We start from the raw sequence: 19,334 nt of genomic DNA on the forward strand, positions 1-19,334 counted from the left end.
GTTAGGCTTCTACCAACAGTTTAAGGGTTCCCATTTCTCCACATCCTCCACATGGTTCGGCCTTAAAGCTTCGGTGAATCTGATGGATGTGCTCATTTTGGTTTGTTTTTTTTTTTTTACAGAGAGAGACAGAGCATGAACGGGGGAGGGTCAGAGAGAGGGAGACACAGAATCTGAAACAGGCTCCAGGCTCCGAGCCGTCAGCACAGAGCCCGATGCGGGGCTCGAACTCACGGACCGCAAGATCATGACCTGAGCCAAAGTCGGCCGCCTAACCGACTGAGCCACCCAGGCACCCCCTCATTTTGTTTTTAAGGCCTGTGGTAATTACTTCTCAAGCAGAGCATGAAGGCATACTCTGGTATCCCACCTGCCACACTGTTATATATCTGTTAGTGTATGAAACTCTCCCTTCCCTGGACAGTGGGCTACTGAGGGCCAGTGTATTAGATGCCATGCGTCTCCAGTGTCAGCCCAGCGTCAGGAACATACTAGAGGCTCAAATGTTTGATGGAGTGAGAGGGTCAAACCCTCTTGATTCTCATGAGGCTCCCCAGGAAGGGCAGTGACCTTTTGGATTTCCGGGACCAAGCACTTTATCCCAGTCCTGCTTTGGGGGCCAAGAGTTCTTTGACCACCAGCCTAGAGTCATGTGGGAAAGACCTTTTCCCCAGCCCCACTCCACTCCAGAACTGTGCACACCCAAGAGAGGAAAGGACAGCACACCCCCTTCCGTTTCAGGACCACTTTTCCCTTCCTTGCTGGCCTTTCTAGCTGTAACACGATTCTAGAGTTCTTCCTGCTTTCAACACCTCCCCCTGGCCTCTGATCCCTGAAACCTCTGATCTTGTTTCTCTCACCAAGGGTCCTTAATTTCTTTCTGAGCATGGGTGGATTGACTATCATGCTCTGCCAGACTCATCTGACCCCCCTCAACACTCCTCACGATGCTTAGTCACTGAGCAAGAAAGACTATGTAATCTTGGAACTGCCCACATCTGCTTCCTTTGTGGGTTTTGGCCCCCAGCCCCCTGAGCCTGTTGATCCTCAAAGCCATCAGTAAAGGCTTAGACACGGGAGGTGGGGCAAGGAGAGCAGAGTCCAGGAACCTTTGTTCTCAGCCAGAGAACCACTCAAGAAAGGATTGCAGGTGGGAACTGTATCCAGGCATGGCAGGTTTCTCTCTGCTAAGAGTGTTCTCTGCCCTTTGCCCGTTCAGCGTGAGTGCATTTCAGTCCATGTGGGGGCAGGCTGGCGTGCAGATTGGCAATGCCTGCTGGGAGCTCTACTGCCTGGAGCATGGGATCCAACCAGATGGGCAGACGCCCAGTGACAAGACCATCGGTGGAGGGGCTGACTCCTTCAACGCCTTCTTTAGTGAAACTGGGGCTGGAAAGCACGTGCCCCAGGGAAGTGTTCGTGGATCTGGAGCCCAGTGTGATTGGTGAGTGATGATCAGTCCCTGCCACATATGTCACCTTGTCCTGGGTACCACAGCGAGTCCTCCAAAACTGGAGCACTAGAATTTGTAGTTCCCAGCTGCAGCAGCCAATTAAACTACAGATCTGCTGCCACTCAGCTCCAGAGTCTCAAGGTCGCTCCACATCCCTCACATCCCTTTCCTTTTTATTGAGGAATACTAAAAGTCAAGGGCAATAGCAGCAGCCTGAATGGGGCTCCTCTAGGGTAGGCCTTGGGGCCTAGTGACCCGGCCCCTTCTGGGAACTTTGGGGAGCCAGGCTGCAAGGGAAGGAGGGGTGTCTAAAACTCTGCCCATTACAGACAAGGTTCAGATGGGCACATACCGCCAGCTCTTCCATCCAGAGAAGCTCATCACCTGCAAGGAAGACGCTGCCAATAGCTATGCCCGAGGTCACTAACACCACTGGAAAAGAGCTCATTGACCTGGTACCGGACCGAATTCGGAAGCCAGTGAGTGAAGGGCTTAGGGCTGGATTTCTGTAGTGAAGGGATCTGAACACCAGACAGGAAGAGGAGCTTCAGCCCTTGAGAGAGCTTCCTCCATGAGTTTTAAAGATGCAGGATCAGGACCAGTGAGGAGGGGCATTCCACTCTGATCAGGGGAAACAGGGTGTAGGCTCCAGACTAAAGCCAGATGTCCTCTTTACCTCCTATGGCAACTGGTCCAGGCTGGGCAGAGTGGCCACCAAAGGCAAACATGTCCACGGGCTGCCTGGCCAAGCTATGGAGGTCCACGGGCATTCCCAGAATATCACCTTGTATGGCAGGGATGTGGGCAGAAGGCCCTGTGAAAAACAGGGATCCAAATAATCTTGGCCCAAGGCTCTGAGAATGACTTTGGCCTCCACAGAGGATGGGGATCGGGTTCCTAGATTATTGATCTCAGTAAGGAAGCCCTCCAGAAACATGTGAAATTAAGTCAGGGGTAAACAGGTATGAAGCTGGGCGGGGTTGGCAAGTTATGATCACAAAAGTGACTATGTCATGAGATTCAAGAGAGCTGTGTGCGGGCACCTTGGGAGGTTGTAGAAAGAAAGAAGAGCAAGAGAGAGAGGGGGCCCTCCCTATGAGGATCTATTTTGCGCATTTGGAAAAATCTTCCAAGGATTTAATGCATTTTGGGGGGGAATTTGAAACGGCAATGACTTGGCTCTTTCCTTTCCATCAGCTTCCTGGCCCACATTTCTCTTCCCCTTGTCCTTTCAGTCTGACCAGTGCACAGGACTTCAGGGCTTCCTGGTGTTCCACAGCTTCGGAGGGGGCACCGGCTCGGGCTTCACCTCACTCCTGATGGAGCGGCTCTCGGTTGACTACGGCAAGAAATCCAAGCTGGAGTTCTCCATCTACCCCGCCCCCCAGGTGTCCACGGCCGTGGTGGAGCCCTACAACTCCATCCTGACCACCCACACCACCCTGGAGCACTCGGACTGTGCCTTCATGGTGGACAACGAGGCCATCTATGACATCTGCCGCCGCAACCTGGACATCGAGCGCCCCACCTACACCAACCTCAACCGGCTCATCAGCCAGATCGTCTCGTCCATCACGGCTTCCCTGCGCTTCGACGGGGCCCTCAACGTGGACCTGACGGAGTTCCAGACCAACCTGGTGCCCTACCCTCGCATCCACTTCCCCCTGGCCACCTATGCGCCGGTCATCTCTGCAGAGAAGGCCTACCACGAGCAGCTGTCCGTGGCAGAGATCACCAATGCCTGCTTCGAGCCTGCCAACCAGATGGTGAAGTGCGATCCCCGTCACGGCAAGTACATGGCCTGCTGCCTGCTGTACCGCGGAGACGTGGTGCCCAAGGACGTCAACGCCGCCATCGCCGCCATCAAGACCAAGCGCAGCATTCAGTTCGTGGACTGGTGCCCCACGGGCTTCAAGGTTGGTATCAACTACCAGCCACCCACCGTGGTGCCCGGGGGTGACCTGGCCAAGGTGCAGCGCGCCGTGTGCATGCTGAGCAACACGACCGCCATCGCGGAGGCCTGGGCCCGCCTGGACCACAAGTTCGACCTGATGTATGCCAAGAGGGCCTTTGTGCACTGGTACGTGGGCGAGGGCATGGAGGAGGGGGAGTTCTCTGAGGCCCGGGAGGATATGGCTGCCCTGGAGAAGGATTACGAGGAGGTGGGCATGATAGTGTGGAAGGGGAGGGAGGGGAAGAGGAGGGGCATGAATACTAGGGGATTCCTGTGTGTCTGCCGTAATTAAAGGACCGTGGGCTTACTGTCGCACGAGGGTCTTTTTTCTCTCGGGGAAAAAAGAGAGAGGTAAGAAGGCTGGGATCTCTGCCTGGGTTCCCCAGAAAGCAGACCTGGTTCCAGATTTTATTAAAGAGGCAATTCCAGGAAGCAGATTGGGGGCCAAGGAGAGTAAAGCAGAGAAGGAGGCAGAATTCATCCTAGAGAAGATGCAGCCGAATAAATGGCATCTCAGAATCATTCCTTGGGTGGGTGGGGGGGGCAGGAGAGGGGGTGTGGGTGGGGAAATTCATGCACCTGCTCCCTTCCTCCATTGGTCAAGCCTCCACCCCATCAGGCATGAACTCCCCTGCACTTGTGAGGTTGCACACACTTGGTCTGTAGCGTCACCAGGGAAACCCTGGTCAGGAGGTAATTGAAGTTGGTCCCAGGCACACAGGGCTGCAACCAGAGCCTGGTGAGACCAGGAGGGTCCGAAGTGGTGACTTGGAGGAGTCTGATGCAGCTGGGGCTCACTAGGCCTCCCTGCAGATTGAAGGTTTGTCTCTTTCAGGCAGGAGGTTTGGGTCCAGAAGATCCAGAAGGTGGCATTAGGGCCGAACAGTGGCATGGTGGCAGCACCAGTGGGGAAATGATTGTGTGTGTGTGTGTGTGTGTGTGTGTGTGTGTTGGTGGGGGGTGGGGGGGCTGACCTCCCTGTAATCTCCGTCAATACTCACCACTTTTTGATAATGACAAGTGACCTTTATTTCAATCCCATGCCTCGTGCTAGGCAAGCCCGCACTTCCAACCAGATGGCTGGCTGTAAAATCTTTATATATGGATTTTCTGTAGCCTCTGCTGGGCTAGAGGAATGATTGAACCATTGGAGGGATTGAAACTAGGGCAATCCCCACCCCCCATCCCCACCCCCACCCCCAAGAGATTCACTGCTTAGCGTTGGCCTCAGCTCTGTCCTTCCTGCAGCCTCCCTTTCCCAGGATTGGATGCTGGGAAGGCAACTGAAAGATCAGTAGCCCCAGGAAACTGCTAGCAATCCTAGGGCTGGAGGAGCCAAGGGATGAGATGATGGTGTCAGAGCCTTGGAGCTGGGATGCCAGGTGGGAGCTAGAGCCACGGCAGGGCTGCCCAGAGGTGGCAGGAGGGACCAAGGAGGGAGGGACATTTGGACTAGAGCCATGGAGGAGACACAACCACTGCCTGGGGTGCCCCCTGATTTAGAGAGAGGGGGAGAAATACCCTGGCTTTTCCTTCCTCCCGCCCTCAATTTCTGGCTAGAAATCTCCCCCTGTCTGAAACTAGACAGGAGCTAGTTGGCAAGGGGGCCTGGGTCCAAGGGGGTGCAGCCTGTGAGGTACAGAGGAGGGCCGGGGAAGGTGGGGGAAGTGCGTTTCAGAGAAAACAGGCAAACCATGCCTATACCCACCCCAGGTCCAGCATTCAGGGCCTGTGGTGGATTAAAATGGAGTGACTCCTGGCACCCCTCACCTGTCCTTGTCACTCTTGTCCCGATGACTACTCTGTAGTGAGTGGAGGATGGAGTGAAAGCAACAGGGTGGGGAGGAGTTTAGAGAAGCCAAGGGGCATGCCCAGGGCAGCAGTGTTTTCCTTCCATTTTACGATGATTTGCCCAGGGAGAGCATGTATTCTCAATTCCTCTCTGAGGATTTAAGCATATAGGGGCAGCTCTGTCCTGGGAAGAAAGAGGCCTAAAGGGGTGTGTGTGTGTGTGTGTGTGTGTGTGTGTGTGTTAGTCGTGGTGGGAGTAATTTAATTCAGTGGGAGCATTTAGAAGCCCATTTTGGCTGAGTAGCTCAGCTATACCCTCAAATCCACTTTCTTTTTCTTTTTCTTTAAGTCCACTTTTTTCCCTCAAAGGGCTGACTTCAAATCTCTACCTGACTCCCGTGTCTTTCCTTCTCTCAGCTGGTTTCAAACCTGGGAAGAGAAGAGGGGTTATTTCGGGAGCCCTTCAAATCCCAAGAAACATTTGTCATTTATCGAGCACCTACCATGTACCAGGCCCCGTACCCATATTACCTTGTTTAATACTGAGGTAAATACAGTTATATACACTGGACTGGATGCTTCATGAGAACAAGGCTTGTTCTATTCTCAGCACCCAGAATATTTCTGGGTGGACATATTAGGTGACATATGTGTTGAATTGACTTGCTAAGTGAATGCCTGTCTTACAGATGTGGAGACTAAGGCTCAGAGAGGTTATGGGACCTGCCCGAGGGTACTCAGCTGTAAATGGAGGAGTTGGGATTCGAATCCAGGTCAGCCTGGACAGAAGCTTATGCTGCTGTCCTCTCCTTCCTCGGGTGCCCTCCCTGCTCCTCTCCACAGGAGTTCCAGGCACCTCCCCAGAAGCCACCTCTTCTGGGCCTGCCAGGCCTCTAATGCCCAGACAGTGACTCAGGCACCTCAAAGGCAAGGAGGGGGTGACGCTTGATACTCCCTTGCCCAGGCGCTGTGGTGGAGGGCATGGAGGGGGGTGGCAGAGACACAGCTTCTGGGGCTGAACAAGGGCAGAAGCAACTTCGGAGCCAGGTTTGGAGGCTGTCAATGCCATCTGGAAAGGGCTCCTGCTTCCAACATTTCGTAGGGTGTGAGGTGAGGGCTTGGGAGAGGCCAGAAGGATGTGAGGTGTTCACCAGCCAGGATTGCTGGGCGTCCAGAGAAGGGGCCAGGCGCCCCTCTTGTCTGCTGTAGCAGCCTGCCCGCCCTGGGCAGCTGTGTGGCTGTCTCCTCTCAAACCCTGCAAGGCCTCCCAGCTAGTAACTCTGCTGGCAGGCACTGGCAGGCCTAGGTTGGACTGGGCGTGGGTGCAGGGAGGTGGCAACCCAGACCTCCATGGGGCAGCTGGGAGCGCCACCCAGGCTCCTGGGGACTCCCTCAGTACAGGGAATGCTTTCATCCCTGATGCTTCTAAAGGCAGGGTGCAATTACCTCCTGCAGGCAGACACAAAGACAGATTCCCAACTTGAATTCCACCCAATGCATTTATTCCTTCATCTCTGGTGTGTCAGGAATATGCCTGCCTCCAAAGCTGCTTTCTCACCATCCCCTCCTTTTGGAATGCCACCACCTCCCCCTGCTTGTCTCTGTGTTGCCATTCCTTCCAGCTTAGGTCACGGTCACCCAGAACCAGCCAGCCCTGGGAAGCTCCCCCTTCTCTAGATTCTCCCAGCACCTACTGTCTGTCTCTATCACTCATCTGGCACTTGGCATGGACTGCCTTGTATGGTGGCACCCAGCTTCTTGCCAATATCCTACTTCTCCTAGATTAAAAAAAAATATGTGTATATTTGAACGGTTATTATGTGAACATGCTTCTAAATTGAAAAGGTTCAAAAAAGATTTACAAACAGCAACAATAGGGGCACCTGGGTGGCCCCTCCCCTGCTCGTGCTCTGTCTCTCTCTCTCTCTCCCTCAAGAATAAACATTAAAAAAATAATAATAAACCAAACAAACAGCAAGAATAAGTCTCTAAGTGGAAATAAGTCCTCTTCTTTTGTTTCCCTCTTGACAGCCTCCGTTATTAACTTTTTTGTTAGTGTTTCCTTCCAGAGACATCTACATATATATATATATATATATATATATATATATATATATATATATTGTTTTTCATGTTTATTTATTTTTGAGAGAGAGAGTCAGAGTGAGTGGGGGAGGGCAGAGGGAGAGGGAGACACAGAATCTGAAGCAGGCTCCAGGCTCCGAGCTGTCAGCACAGAGTCCTATGCAAGGCTTGAACCCAGGAACCATGAGGTCATGACTTAGCCAAAGTCGGACACTCAACGGATTGAGCCACCCAGTCACCCCTATTAATGTGTATATAGTAGCCCCCCTTTATCCATGGGGGACATGCTTAAGACCCCAACGGATGCCTGAAACCATGGATAGTACCAGACCCCATATATATTATGTCTTTTGCTCTAGATGCATCCCTATGATAAAGTTTAATTTAGAAATTAGGCACAGTAAGAGATTAAAAATAATAATAAAATAAAACATGTATAACAATATACTCTAATGAAAGTTATGTGAATATGGTCTCTTTCAAAATATCTTGTACTTAGCCTCCTTGTGATGATGTGAGATGATAAAATGCCTACAGGATGAGATAAAGTGAGGTGAATAGCGTAGACATTATAATGTAGTGTTAGGCTAATTTTGACTTCTGATGATGTATCAGGAGGATCATCTGCTTCCAGACTGCAGTTGACCGTGGGTAACTGAAACCACAGAAAGTGAAACCGTGGACAAGGGGGACTAATGTACGCACACTTAGACACGCTTTGTTTTACCCTTGTTTTTTCATTTAACAAAAAACCTGGAAGATGGTCCATTTCAGTACATACAGATATGCCTCACTCTTTTTGGTAACAACGTAGTATTCACTGTATAGTGTACCATTGTTTATTTTTATTATTATTATTTTTAATGTTTATTTATTTTTGAGACAGAGGGAGAGACAGAGTGCAAGCAAGGGGAGGGGCAGAGAGAGAGGGAGACACAGAATCCGAAGCAGGCTCCAGGCTCTGAGCTGTCAGCACAGAGCCCGACGCGGGGCTTGAACCCGTGAACCATGAGATCATAACCTGAGCCAAAGTCGGACACCTAACCGGCTGAGCCACCCAGGTGCCCCACCGTTGCTTATTTAACCAGTCTGCTATGAATGAGCATTTAGGTTGTTTCCAGTCCTTTGATTTGGAAACAAATGCTGGAACTCTTGTACATACTTCTTTGCACATATGTACAACCATAAGTTCTTAGAATCAGAATTGCTGGGTCAAAAGCTATTCACCTTTAACTCTGATATGTGCTATATTGCTCTCCCACTACCATTGTACTTGCATGCCTATGCCCACAGCCTTGCCCATACAATGTACAACTTTTTGACCTTTGTCAATCATCTGATAAGTGAAACAAAGTATTTTATTGCAGCTTTCCTTTATAATTCTCTTGTTATGAATGAGATTGAGCACCTTTTCATATGTTTAAAAGTCAATATTTTCTCTTCTGTGATCTGTCTTATCTGTGCCTTTTGCCCATTTAAAAAACTGCATTGTCTTTTCTCTGTGAACAAAGGGAATTAACCCTTTGTTTGCTAGATGTGTTCAACATAATTTCCCTCAGCTACCATTTGTCAATGTCCCAACTGGATTTTTATCTCGAGTATAAGGACTGCAGCTCAAACCCCTTTGTATTCCTAATTCTTAATATAATATCACATATGCAGTAGGTGCTAGACAAATGTCTGCTGAGATAAGAGAAGTAAGAAGAAAGATTTGGATGGAAGATTTTGGAGTGATTCCTTCCACCTATACTAACTAAGGTCAGTCAGGGCTCTCCTTGTAAACAGCAGAAATTAGCTCTGGCAAATTAAAAACAAGAAAAAAGACTCCTCCCTGCTTTCCTCCCACAAACATAAAATGGAGAGATGCTGGGTAGCACACAAAGTTAATACTAGGGCTTCCAGATGAGACTCCACAAACAGGTAGGCACCAAGGGAAGCTGAGCAGCTAGCACCATAGTCAAGGTCATGGCACAGGACAGCCTGCCTAAAAGACCCCTGTTCCCTACAGAACAGGGGCTGCAGCGAGGCTCCCTCTCACCCAGGCACTGAGACTGACATTTCCTCCTCCAGACACTAGAGGCCGCTGCTGACTCCGCTGTCACAATCACTACGGAAATGAATTCTCAACTGCCCCTGCCTCTCTGTGACTTGCTCCACATTCAAAGTCCCAGTTGGAGCTTTCAATTGGCAGGGCTTATGTCTTTTGCTTGTACCCTTGGAGCCGAGAAGTCTGGGAGAGCAAGTGTCAGGGCTTTGTGACAGGTGGTGGCCTGCCTCCCATCCAGGCCTACAACAATGGGACTTTCCCAAATGCAGGCAGAAGGGTCAGACTGTGGGCAGCCAGGGAAAGCAGACAAATGCACACCACCTTCTCTCATGTCTGGCTCAAGCCTTTCTCTTCAGTGAAGCATTTCTAGGTCATCCAGCCGAAAACACTCTTCTGAACTCACATAAGCCTTACTGCTTGGGCCAATCATGATGCCAGAGAGGATATGTACTAAGACCTAGGGATACTATGCACCACACCTCATCTGACTAACAAACAGCCCTAGGCGTTACCTGTACTCAGGTAGGAAAATCTGAGTCCTCAGAGGTTTTGCCAAGCCACACAAAAGTGCCAGGTTGCAAACCCAGCTCTGTTTTTAAGACCTTGAGGTTTCCTGGTGGGCTTTATTGCTGGGCTGGTTATCTCATCATGTTGGAGCTCTGTGAAGCCAGGTATTGGGCCATATTCTTCTTTTTACAGCCTGGCCGCATCTACTATGTAGAAGATGTTCAGTTAACACTTGTGCATTGGCCTGGATATCAAGTAGCAGCCAATTCTGGAAAGTTCTCTAACTCTCCAGTGAGTCCTCAACCCAGGAATCATTGACAAGGTCTACATGAGATCACTCTAGGAGAAAAAAAAAAAAACAAAACAAAGCCAAAAACAAAACCAAAAAAACAAAAAACAAAAAAACCCCAAAAAACAAAAAACAAATTTTGAGCCTGCAGAATTTCCTTTTCCTTTTTTAAAAAAAAATTTGTTTTCCTTTTACCTTTTAACCCCAACTCCCCCAAATGTGTCAAAACTGTCAACAAGAGATTCCAATCTGTTCGTTATTTAACTATGCAAAGAATATTTTTGAACCCCACTACTGCTCCCGTACTCTAGTGCAAAAAAAGACACAATTTCTGTCCCGTGGAATTTACATGCTAGTGGGGGAGGTGAAATGTCAATCAAAAAATCAAACAAGTAAGTGCTGACTTGTATCTCTGACGAGTGTGATGAAGGATGTCACGAGACGCTGACAGGCAGGTCTGACCTACTCAGAGAAGTAGGTGGGGCAGCCTGTTTTCAGGACCTGGGGCGGGAGGAGGGGGAGGATTCAGGCCCAGAGGGGGAGTCTGTGAGTCCTTGAGGTGGTGAGTAGCCTTCGATCATCGAGCCTGTTTATAGGAAAGCGACAGAGGGACCACGGGCCGGGTAGCTTGTTTGCCGAAGAGTGCGTCACGCCTGGATGCAGCCGGCCGTCCGTCTCCCGGGTCCGGTCCAGGGATGACGTCGACCGGGTGCAAGCCCAAAATAGCCGGCTCCGCCCCCATCTCCCGGCAGCCCCTGCAGCAGCCCCCCGCCTCCCCGCCCCCTGGGTGACAGGCCGAGCCGGCCTCCTCTGGGTCTCTAGTAGTTTCCGAGCCGCTGACGCATGCTTGCGCGCACAGCTGGGCCGGGCGCGTCCTACGCAGCAGCCGCGAGCCCGGCGGCCGGTGCCAGACGGTTCCGGCGGGGGGCAGGGGCGGGGCGCTGCAGGAGGCCAGGGACTCCCGGCGGAGGAGGTGCGGGCGGGGGGCCCCGGGTCAGGCTGGGAGGCCCCGGTCCGGGCTGCTGGAGTCAGGGGGCTGCGATAGGGCTCCCGGGGCCTGGGCGCCGAGATAGCCCGTGGCACCGGCCTGCGGGGGGCCGATAAGGCAGCCCGAGGGAGCCTCGTCACCGGCCCCGAGCAGAACCCAGTGGGCTCCGCTTCCCGGCTGGGAGCTGTTCCCGCTCCCTCGGGGGGTCTCCAGCCCCAGGGAGGGGCCCTCGGTTCTTTCTGCCTGACTCCTCCTCCTCTCCTGCAGCCCCGAGGAGGAGAGGCCCATCTGACTACTGACGAGTTGCCATGGCATCCTACTACGATATCCTAGACGTGCCGCGAAGTGCGTCCGCTGATGACATCAAGAAGGCGTAAGTGCCTCCGCTGCGCATCAGAAAGTCTCTCACCGCCGCCCCCCCAAACCCCAACACCGCCATGGGGTCCTTCAGGAGCCTTGCCGCGAGAGAGCTAGGGCCTTAGAAAGGATTGGGGGAGGGTTCCCTCTATAGTGAGGAAGAAGACCCCTGGAAGAGTAGGGGAAAGCCCTTAGCAAGAAGTTCTGCTGGGAGCTGCATTGTGGGGCCCTCTCCAGTGGATCCCGCCTCCCCCCTCCCTCCTACCCCAGTCCCAGCCCCTGGGGGTCGGCTTTGTCAGGATACCTGCAGGATTCACAGGTCCAAGCCCTGTGACCAGGAGGGGCCCTGTACCCTCCATGGCAACACATATTTCTAACTTCTGCAGCCCTAGTGCGCTCCAGGGAGGGGTTAGGACTGGGGCTTTCTCAGGCTTACATGATCATCTGCTGCTACTACAGCCCCTAGCACTGGCTGCAGAGGGGAGGGAGAGAGAGAGGGACTCCTTAAAACGTGGCAGCAGAGGCGGCCCCGGGCTGCCGGGTGGACACTATCTGAGTGGGGAAAGGACCGTGGCGGACTAATGGGCGAAATGGGCCGTTCTGTTCCATGGTGGGAAGTGCTTGCTTTTGTCCTCTGACCCACCCCTCTGAAACCACTTCCTGCAGGTATCGGAAGAAGGCTCTACAGTGGCACCCAGACAAGAACCCGGATAATAAAGAATTTGCTGAGAGGAAGTTCAAGGAGGTGGCCGAGGCATATGAAGTGCTGTCAGACAGTAAGGGCCAGGGGCAGGGCACCCCCATTTCACGCCCCATCCTGCTGCTTCCCAAAGCCATGCTGCCACCTCCTGTCTCCTCTGTGCCTTTTCCAACCTGGCATCTAAGTGCCCCCCCGCCACCTCCCTGTGGGGACTCGGGGACTTTTTTCTTTTTTGCTTCAATTCAAGTGAGCACCTGCTACGTTCAAAGCACCCTTTTATTCTTTCCCTGATGCCCTGTGCTCAGTGTGTGCTCCCCAGGGTCTGATAGCTGCAGGATGGGTCTTGACAAAGGGAAGGGAGCAGGGCAGGTAACCTACGTGTACCGAACCTCCTTTGTGCCAAGCACCGGTGGGTGTGCTCTCCAGGAGTCCTCATAGCCATCCTGTGAGGCAGGATCTATCACCCCCACTCTACAGGCAAGGAAACTGAGGCTGAGAGAGGTGAAGTAATTTACGCCAGGTCACACAGAGCTGGAATATGAATCCAGGTCTGTCTTTTATTTATTTCTTCATTCAAAAAATATTCATTGAGTGTTTATGGTGCTGGGTCCTTGCTGGGTACTGGGGAACCATGGAGGACAAGCAGACACTGTTCTCATCCTGATGGGTTTATTCCATTTTGGTCCAGAAGACCGACATTAACCAAGGAAGTACACAGACAAGAGTATTCTGAAGGAAAGTAGCAGGGTGATGTTGATAGGGATTAATGGGCACCATTTTTTGTTACAGTGGTCACAGAAGGTCTCTCTGAGGAGGTGACATTTAGGCTAAGCCCTGATTAATACCAACAGTAGTAATTATTAGCTAGCATTTATTGAACACTTACTGAGTTATCAGGCACTGTGCTAAGCAGTTTATGTGGATTATCTTATTTAATCCTTGCAATGACCCTGTGAGGTGGGTGCTGTTATTGTGTCCATTTTACAGATGAGAAGGAGCCACTGTGTGAAGAGCAGGCATTGCTAAAACCTATAGCCCGCGTCCCCTGTGTGCCCTGCTGCGTCCTTAGCGTCAGTCACTGGGCAGACCTCACAGGGTCCCAGTCTGGAAGGGGAGGCCATCATCCCAGAGGGAGGGAGAAATGATCTGGTCTCTTTTTCCAGAGCATAAGCGGGAGATCTACGACCGTTATGGCCGGGAAGGGCTGACTGGGGCAGGTAGGTGGAGTGGGGGTGGGGAGGGATGAACGCGGCTCATGGAAGAGAGAGGGAGGGCAGGTTATTGCGGTGGATGGTCTCTTGAGGCCCCTGGTCATGCCTTCAGTGGGGTCCCTTGGCTCAGGGTGAGATGCTTGCTCTGAGCCCCCTTCCCATCTTGCCTCTCCTCCAGGAACTGGCCCATCTCGAGCGGAACCTGGTGGTGGTGGGCCCGGCTTCACCTTCACCTTCCGCAGCCCCGAGGAGGTCTTCCGGGAGTTCTTCGGGAGCGGAGACCCTTTTGCGGAGCTCTTTGGTGAGTGGGCTCGGGAGGCCTCTTACCGGCCCGGCTCCTGCTCTAGGCCTGTTGTCCATCAGCCGGGAGGCCCTGAGGCAGGAGGCTGAAGGGGAAGCAGAATTCCGCAGACAGAAGATTTTGTGGGGGTGGATCCAGTGACAGCTGGGACAGAACCTTACACAGGCCTGAACCCACAGAGACTCGCCTTATTAAATGATAGTAACAATAATACATTGTTAGGCTTGCACAATAGCAACCGTGAAAGCAAGACTCAAAGCACCATGTGACAATAATAATGACATCACAAACAACAGATACCATTTTTTGAATGATTAACATGAACCCTGTGAGTTGGATCATTTTCTCTCCACTTACAGCTAAGAAAACAAAGGTACTTTCAGATAACTTGCTTGGAGTCACACAGCAAAGGGGACAGCCAGGACTCATAGCCAGGTCTGCCCGACTTCACACCATGCTTACCTGCCTATACGGAAGGAACTGGCTGTCCCCCCTTCCGCTTTCCCGTCCCTCCTTCCTTCCTTTATTTTTTACTGTGGACAGAATTTGCCAGGGGTCTTTTCCATATATGATATTAAAAAGAAATTTAATTTGTAAACAAGTCCAATCAAAAAAGAAAAACGATCAGAAAGGCTTATCAGGTTACATTTCTAGACTGACAGGGTTCACACAATTTGGGGGACAAGTCTCTTTGCCGATTAGTAATCTGCTTGCTCGTTGCAGATGACCTTGGCCCCTTCTCAGAGCTTCAGAGCCGGGGTTCCCGACACTCGGGCCCCTTCTTCACCTTCTCTTCCTCCTTCCCTGGGCACTCCGGTAAGTGCTTTCCCTTCCCTGTTTTGCAAGCTCTGGGCCCTGGAACCCCTCATCCCAGCTCCCAGCTCATGTGTGAGAGAGAGGCTCAAGCCTCTCTCCTGCGTGTCTGGAGCCCTGCCTTCTGTCAGTTCTGCGGGGAGACCCCACAAAGGCTTCTGGCCCATGGTGACTGCGGCATGCCAGCTCCGTCCTCCCTCTGACAACCTCTCCGCCTCCTCCTTTGTCTCCATACCAGATTTCTCCTCCTCATCTTTCTCCTTCAGTCCTGGGGCTGGTGCTTTTCGCTCTGTTTCTACGTCTACCACCTTTGTCCAAGGACACCGCATCACGACACGCAGGTGAGGGCTCCTTTGGGACCATACTGGGCATAGGGGTGAGGGGGTGAGGGGTGGAGGGGGGCGGCATACAACTAGAATGTCAGCTTCTTGTGGGCAGAGTCTGTCCTGTCCACTGTGGCATCCCAGGGTGTGGAAGGCACCTGCGGGATTCGTGCACGCTTGCTGACCGAACTGGGCCGTCTCTCACAGAATCATGGAGAACGGGCAGGAACGGGTGGAAGTGGAAGAAGACGGGCAGCTGAAGTCAGTCACAATCAATGGTGAGGAGCGGCTCCGCCACCCAGTCCCTGGCAGGAAGCCCCAGCCCCAGCCCCAGGCCCCAGATCCCCCTTCCCAAACTGCTCCTCTCCAAACTCCTTTGGGGCAGGGAAGGAATGGCGGCCACATTCCAGACTGGCAAAATCAGAGAGGGGGGTCCTGGGAAAGGGGCTGGGGCAGGGAACCGAGGAGTCTCAGAGGGCCAGCTAATGACCATCGTCGTTAGTGGGCGCGTGGTGTTTGTAGAACATTTGACTATTTTTTAAAAATGTTTATTTATTTTTGAGAGAGAGAGAGAGAGAGACAGAGAGAGAGAGAGGCAAGCGGATAGAGGATCTGAAGCAGGCTCTGCACTGACAGCAGAGAGCCTGATGCGGGGCTCAAGCTCACGAACTGTGAGACCACGACCTGAGTGGAAGTTGGACACTTAACCGACCGAGCCACCCAGGCATCCCAGCATGTTTTTAAAGTTATTTATGTATTTGTTTATTTACTTATTTATTTAGAGAGAGCAAGTGGGGCAGGGACAGAAAGAGAGGGAGAGAGAGAATCCCAAACAGGCTCCACAGTGTCCGTGCAGAGCCCAGTGTGGAGCCTGAACCCATGAACCATTTGATCATGACCCGAGCCGAAGTTGGACACTTAACCGACTGAGCCACCCAGGCGCCCCAACATTTGACAATTTTGAAGGGACTTGTGCACATAACATGACCTCTGTTGAAACAGCCAGGGGGAAAGCAGGGCTATTGGTACTCGCCCTACTTTTCTTTATTTTGTTTTGTTTTGTTTTCACCCTATTTTTCATGGAAGGAGACTGAACCTCAGCATGGTTCAATGACCCTGACTCCCAAATAGCCCCAAGCCCCAGGCTTTGTCCTACCTAGTAAGGGGTAAAGCCAGGCGTGACACTCAGAACGCAGGATTCCTGGGGTGGAACTCTTCCCACAGGAATGGGTTGGTCACCACAGCTCCGCTTCCATAGCTCTGCGAGCCCCGTGTGCTAAGTATGCTTCAAGGGCTGTCTTATTTAGTCATCTGAACGATTTGACAATGCAGACAGTGTCATCATTTCCATTTTATAGATGAGGAAAGGGAGGTTTAGGGAGGTTGAGTAACTGGCCCCTGGCAAGGAGACTGTTCGGACCTGTTGGAGCGGAGTACCTGCCGGTGCGCATGATCACCATGCTAAGTGCCAAAACGCATGTGGGCCGGTTCCATAGGAGGGGCTGGAAGTGGTCAGAGTTGCTGCTGCCTGAGGCAGCCTGGCAGGGTTCCCCTGGCCTGGGTCGCAAGCGGCTGTGATTCCTGCAGGTGTCCCAGACGACCTGGCACTGGGCTTGGAGCTGAGCCGGCGTGAGCAGCAACAGTCTGTCACCTCCAGGTCCGGGGGCACACAGGTCCGGCAGACCCCTGTCTCCCGCCCCTCTGACAGCGACCTCTCTGAGGATGATGAAGATCTGCAGCTCGCCATGGCCTACAGCCTGTCAGAGATGGAGGCAGCTGGGAAGAAACCGGCAGGTGGGCGGGGGGCGCAGCGTCGACGGCAGGGGCGGCCCAAGGCTCAGGACCAAGATCCCGGCATGGGGGGGGCTCCTGAGGCTGCCAGGGGGGACGCGACCAAACCCAGCCCGTCCCCGGAGGAGAAGGCCTCTCGCTGCCTCATCCTCTGATCACCAGGCCCAGACCGTCCTGATTCGGGGCCACCAGGGGTCCTGCTCACTGTTGGGAGCAGAGGGGCACGGCCTGGGTTGCCGGAGCCCTTCTCCAACTGCGTGCTCCCCCCGCAGGTCTCCCTCCCACGTCCACCCGCACTGCGGGGTGGACTCGGGATTTGCTCCGCTCAGCCTACAGCTGATAGGTCCCTGGCACAGCCCAGGGTGGGGGGGCCTCCGGGCAGTGGGAGGGCCTCCCAGGAGCCAGGATGCACTTATTCCTACTAGATGGGGAGTTTCTAAAGGGCATTAGTGGTGTGGGTCGGGCCTCTTGTGCCCAGGTCTTCTGCCACCTGTGTTGCTGATGACTTCAAGGAAGGAGGACTTGGCCTGGGGTTCTCTGAGCCGGAGTCGGCAGCTACACCGGGGAGTCTTCCTGTGCTCCCTGTCCAGCTGCAGACACCCCACCCTGGTTTCTGTGCAGCGTTGAGCTCTGACGTCTCTGTTGCTTCCCTTCTGGTGCTGCTGCTCCTCCCTCGCTCTCTTCTCTCTGCACTTCCCCGCGGGCCGCATCGCTTGCTTTCATGCCATCTGGCTAGGACTCCCTTCTTCCTTCCCCAAGAAAGCCTCAGTGTGACCAGGAAGATGCTGTGGCCGGTAGGGCCATAAGGTCTTCTGGGGAGGCTAGCTGGGTGGGGCGGGAGCCTCTCGTCCAGAATCGGAACTGGAGCCCACTCCTCCTCCCTTCCTCTTGCTGCCTCAGCCTGCCCCAGGGCCTCGGGACTAGGCAGAGGTGAGGCCGCTATCCCTGGAGAGGTGGGATAAGGCCAGGGTGCCCCAGGAGGGAGGCCTAGGAGGGGACTGTGCCCCGTCCTGCTTCACCATGCATCAGGGCTCAGGGAGGAGCCACAGGGCTAGCCCAGGTTTGCATGCTTGGCCCCATCCTCCACGGCTTGCTGCTCACCATCTCTCCTGTCACCCCGCCCCCGCTCTCTCTTCAGATGTGTTCTGAGCTGGATGTCCCGGATCCAGAGCTGCTGCACAGTTCCAACAGGACAGCGCCCTCCCCTGTGCACTAGGAGGGGACCCTCCATTCCTCTCTCTCGCCCATGCTGAGCGTAGAGCTGGGCCTGGGTGGTGGGTGGGGGGCCGGGTGGGGAGGCATCCATAGTCTTAGCCTGTGAACTCTTCCCTGGGTGTTTGGTGCTGTCTTTGGGGGACTACAAGTCCCAGAATGCAGTGCACCCTGCCTCATTTCTGACAGATCATCTGGGGGAAGCGGTGCGTGGTTGTGGAGCTGTGCATCTTGGGACATGTAGTTCTAGCCCAGGTCGGCTTGTCACTTGCTGTGAGATGGGGAGATCTTGTCATCTGATTTGACTCTGGCCGGGGTGGCAGGAATGTGGATGAAGGGGTAATGGACCAAGCTTCGGTTCCCCTGACACCTCTTGCTGGCACCGGGCTTACAGCGTACAAATCAAAGCGCTGCGGCATCTGGAAGAGGCTCTTTCCCTGTGGGCAGTCCTGGGTTCCAAGGAATAAGCCCCAAGCCCGGGTAGGATCGACAAGCGGGCCATGACCCCAGAAGGCTGATAGATGGGTGTGGGCAGGCAGAGAGCTTGGAAGGGAAGGAGTGTGAGTGAGTGTGTGTGTGTGTGTGTGCACGCACACGCATGGCCAGGATTGGTGTGTGTGGCGCTCTGGGCATGTTGCTGCTTGTATGGCTTCTTTGGCCTCTGACCCTGCTGCCCATCCTTTTTCTCCCAACACAAACGAGCTGCCTCTCCTCCTCCCTGCCTGGGGAGCCCAGGGGCCAGGGAGGGGAGCGGTGGAGCCAGAGTGCTAACCCTGTGACATTGTATCTCAGAGACCTATCAAAGCCAGCTGGGCTGAGCTCAGACAGAGGGAGAAACACTGGAAGTCAATAAAGCTGTTTTGAGAGCTCAGTGCTGTGCTGTGTTCCTGTGTTCTTCCTTTCCAGGGTGGCCCCAAAGGGACCCTAGGGACCAGAGGGTAACATGCCGCCCCCCCTCCCCCCACCAACCCGCCCCATTGCCCAAACACCTAGAGGTCACAAGCCTTCCTAGCTGACAGCAGAAGTCCCTCTTTGACCAGGCTGCCCTTCCCCCGTACACTGTCGAATCTCCAGAAATGCTCACATTCTTCTGCCCTTGCACTTGTGGCCCTGTAAGTGGCTTTCCCCAGGCAGCTGTTGCTTCCCCTTAGCAGGGACCTGCCACCCAATGTGCTGCAGCACAGCCAGGACCAGACTAAGCTATAGCTGCAAGTATGTGGATGGCAGAAAGTAGCGAAACACGTCGTGATAACTTGCAATAACACACTCCTGAGGCCCATAGACTGAGCCCTGCCGGGTTCCCTTACCTCAAGGCCAGTGGCCAGTCTCAAAGGCCTGCCTTTCCCACATGGAGTGGCCCAAGTCCACCTCACCCAGAGTCCAGGCCCCCCCAAACTCATCAGGGCCTAGGGAGGACAAAGCCAGGGATCTCCGCCTCCCTCCTCCCCAGACAACTTCGGTGATGCCCTTCCAGCCATGGCACAAGCAGCTTTCCCTTGTCAAGCAGAGCAG

General features: G+C 53.5%; 1 protein-coding gene and 1 pseudogene across 7 annotated transcripts; both read left to right on the forward strand.

The window, feature by feature from the left end:
• Positions 1-1,160: 1,160 nt before the first annotated feature.
• Positions 1,161-3,686, forward strand: LOC122226669 (annotated as a pseudogene).
• Positions 3,687-10,639: 6,953 nt separating this feature from the next.
• On the forward strand, positions 10,640-18,693 carry DNAJB2 (DnaJ heat shock protein family (Hsp40) member B2). Of its 7 annotated transcripts, XM_042950225.1 has the most exons (11): positions 10,931-11,099; positions 11,382-11,487; positions 12,138-12,247; positions 13,335-13,388; positions 13,561-13,683; positions 14,407-14,499; positions 14,735-14,837; positions 15,027-15,097; positions 16,407-16,613; positions 17,347-17,404; positions 17,749-18,693. In XM_042950225.1, exons 2-10 carry the CDS (start codon positions 11,423-11,425, stop codon positions 17,382-17,384), a joined length of 864 nt encoding a protein of 287 aa, XP_042806159.1. In that variant the 5' UTR covers positions 10,931-11,099; positions 11,382-11,422; the 3' UTR covers positions 17,385-17,404; positions 17,749-18,693. The 7 variants fall into 7 exon arrangements, 5 of the variants coding, with proteins under 5 accessions (XP_042806157.1, XP_042806156.1, XP_042806159.1 ...); XR_006205715.1 differs by having other exon boundaries at positions 10,929-11,099; positions 16,407-17,540; XR_006205716.1 differs by having other exon boundaries at positions 10,929-11,099; positions 16,407-17,404.
• Positions 18,694-19,334: the final 641 nt, after the last annotated feature.

Source organism: Panthera leo, chromosome C1 (genome assembly GCF_018350215.1).
Source record: "Panthera leo isolate Ple1 chromosome C1, P.leo_Ple1_pat1.1, whole genome shotgun sequence".
NCBI classification, from domain to species: Eukaryota; Metazoa; Chordata; class Mammalia; order Carnivora; family Felidae; genus Panthera; species Panthera leo.

Coding starts and splice junctions, on each gene's coding strand:
- DNAJB2 (XM_042950223.1), top strand. CDS start 11,423: ATGGCATCCTACTACGATATCCTAGACGTGCCGCGAAGTGCGTCCGCT. Junction 13,684..14,406: donor CCCTTTTGCGGAGCTCTTTG/GTGAGTGGGCTC, acceptor TGCTCGTTGCAG/ATGACCTTGGCCCCTTCTCA. Junction 15,098..16,406: donor GAAGTCAGTCACAATCAATG/GTGAGGAGCGGC, acceptor TGATTCCTGCAG/GTGTCCCAGACGACCTGGCA.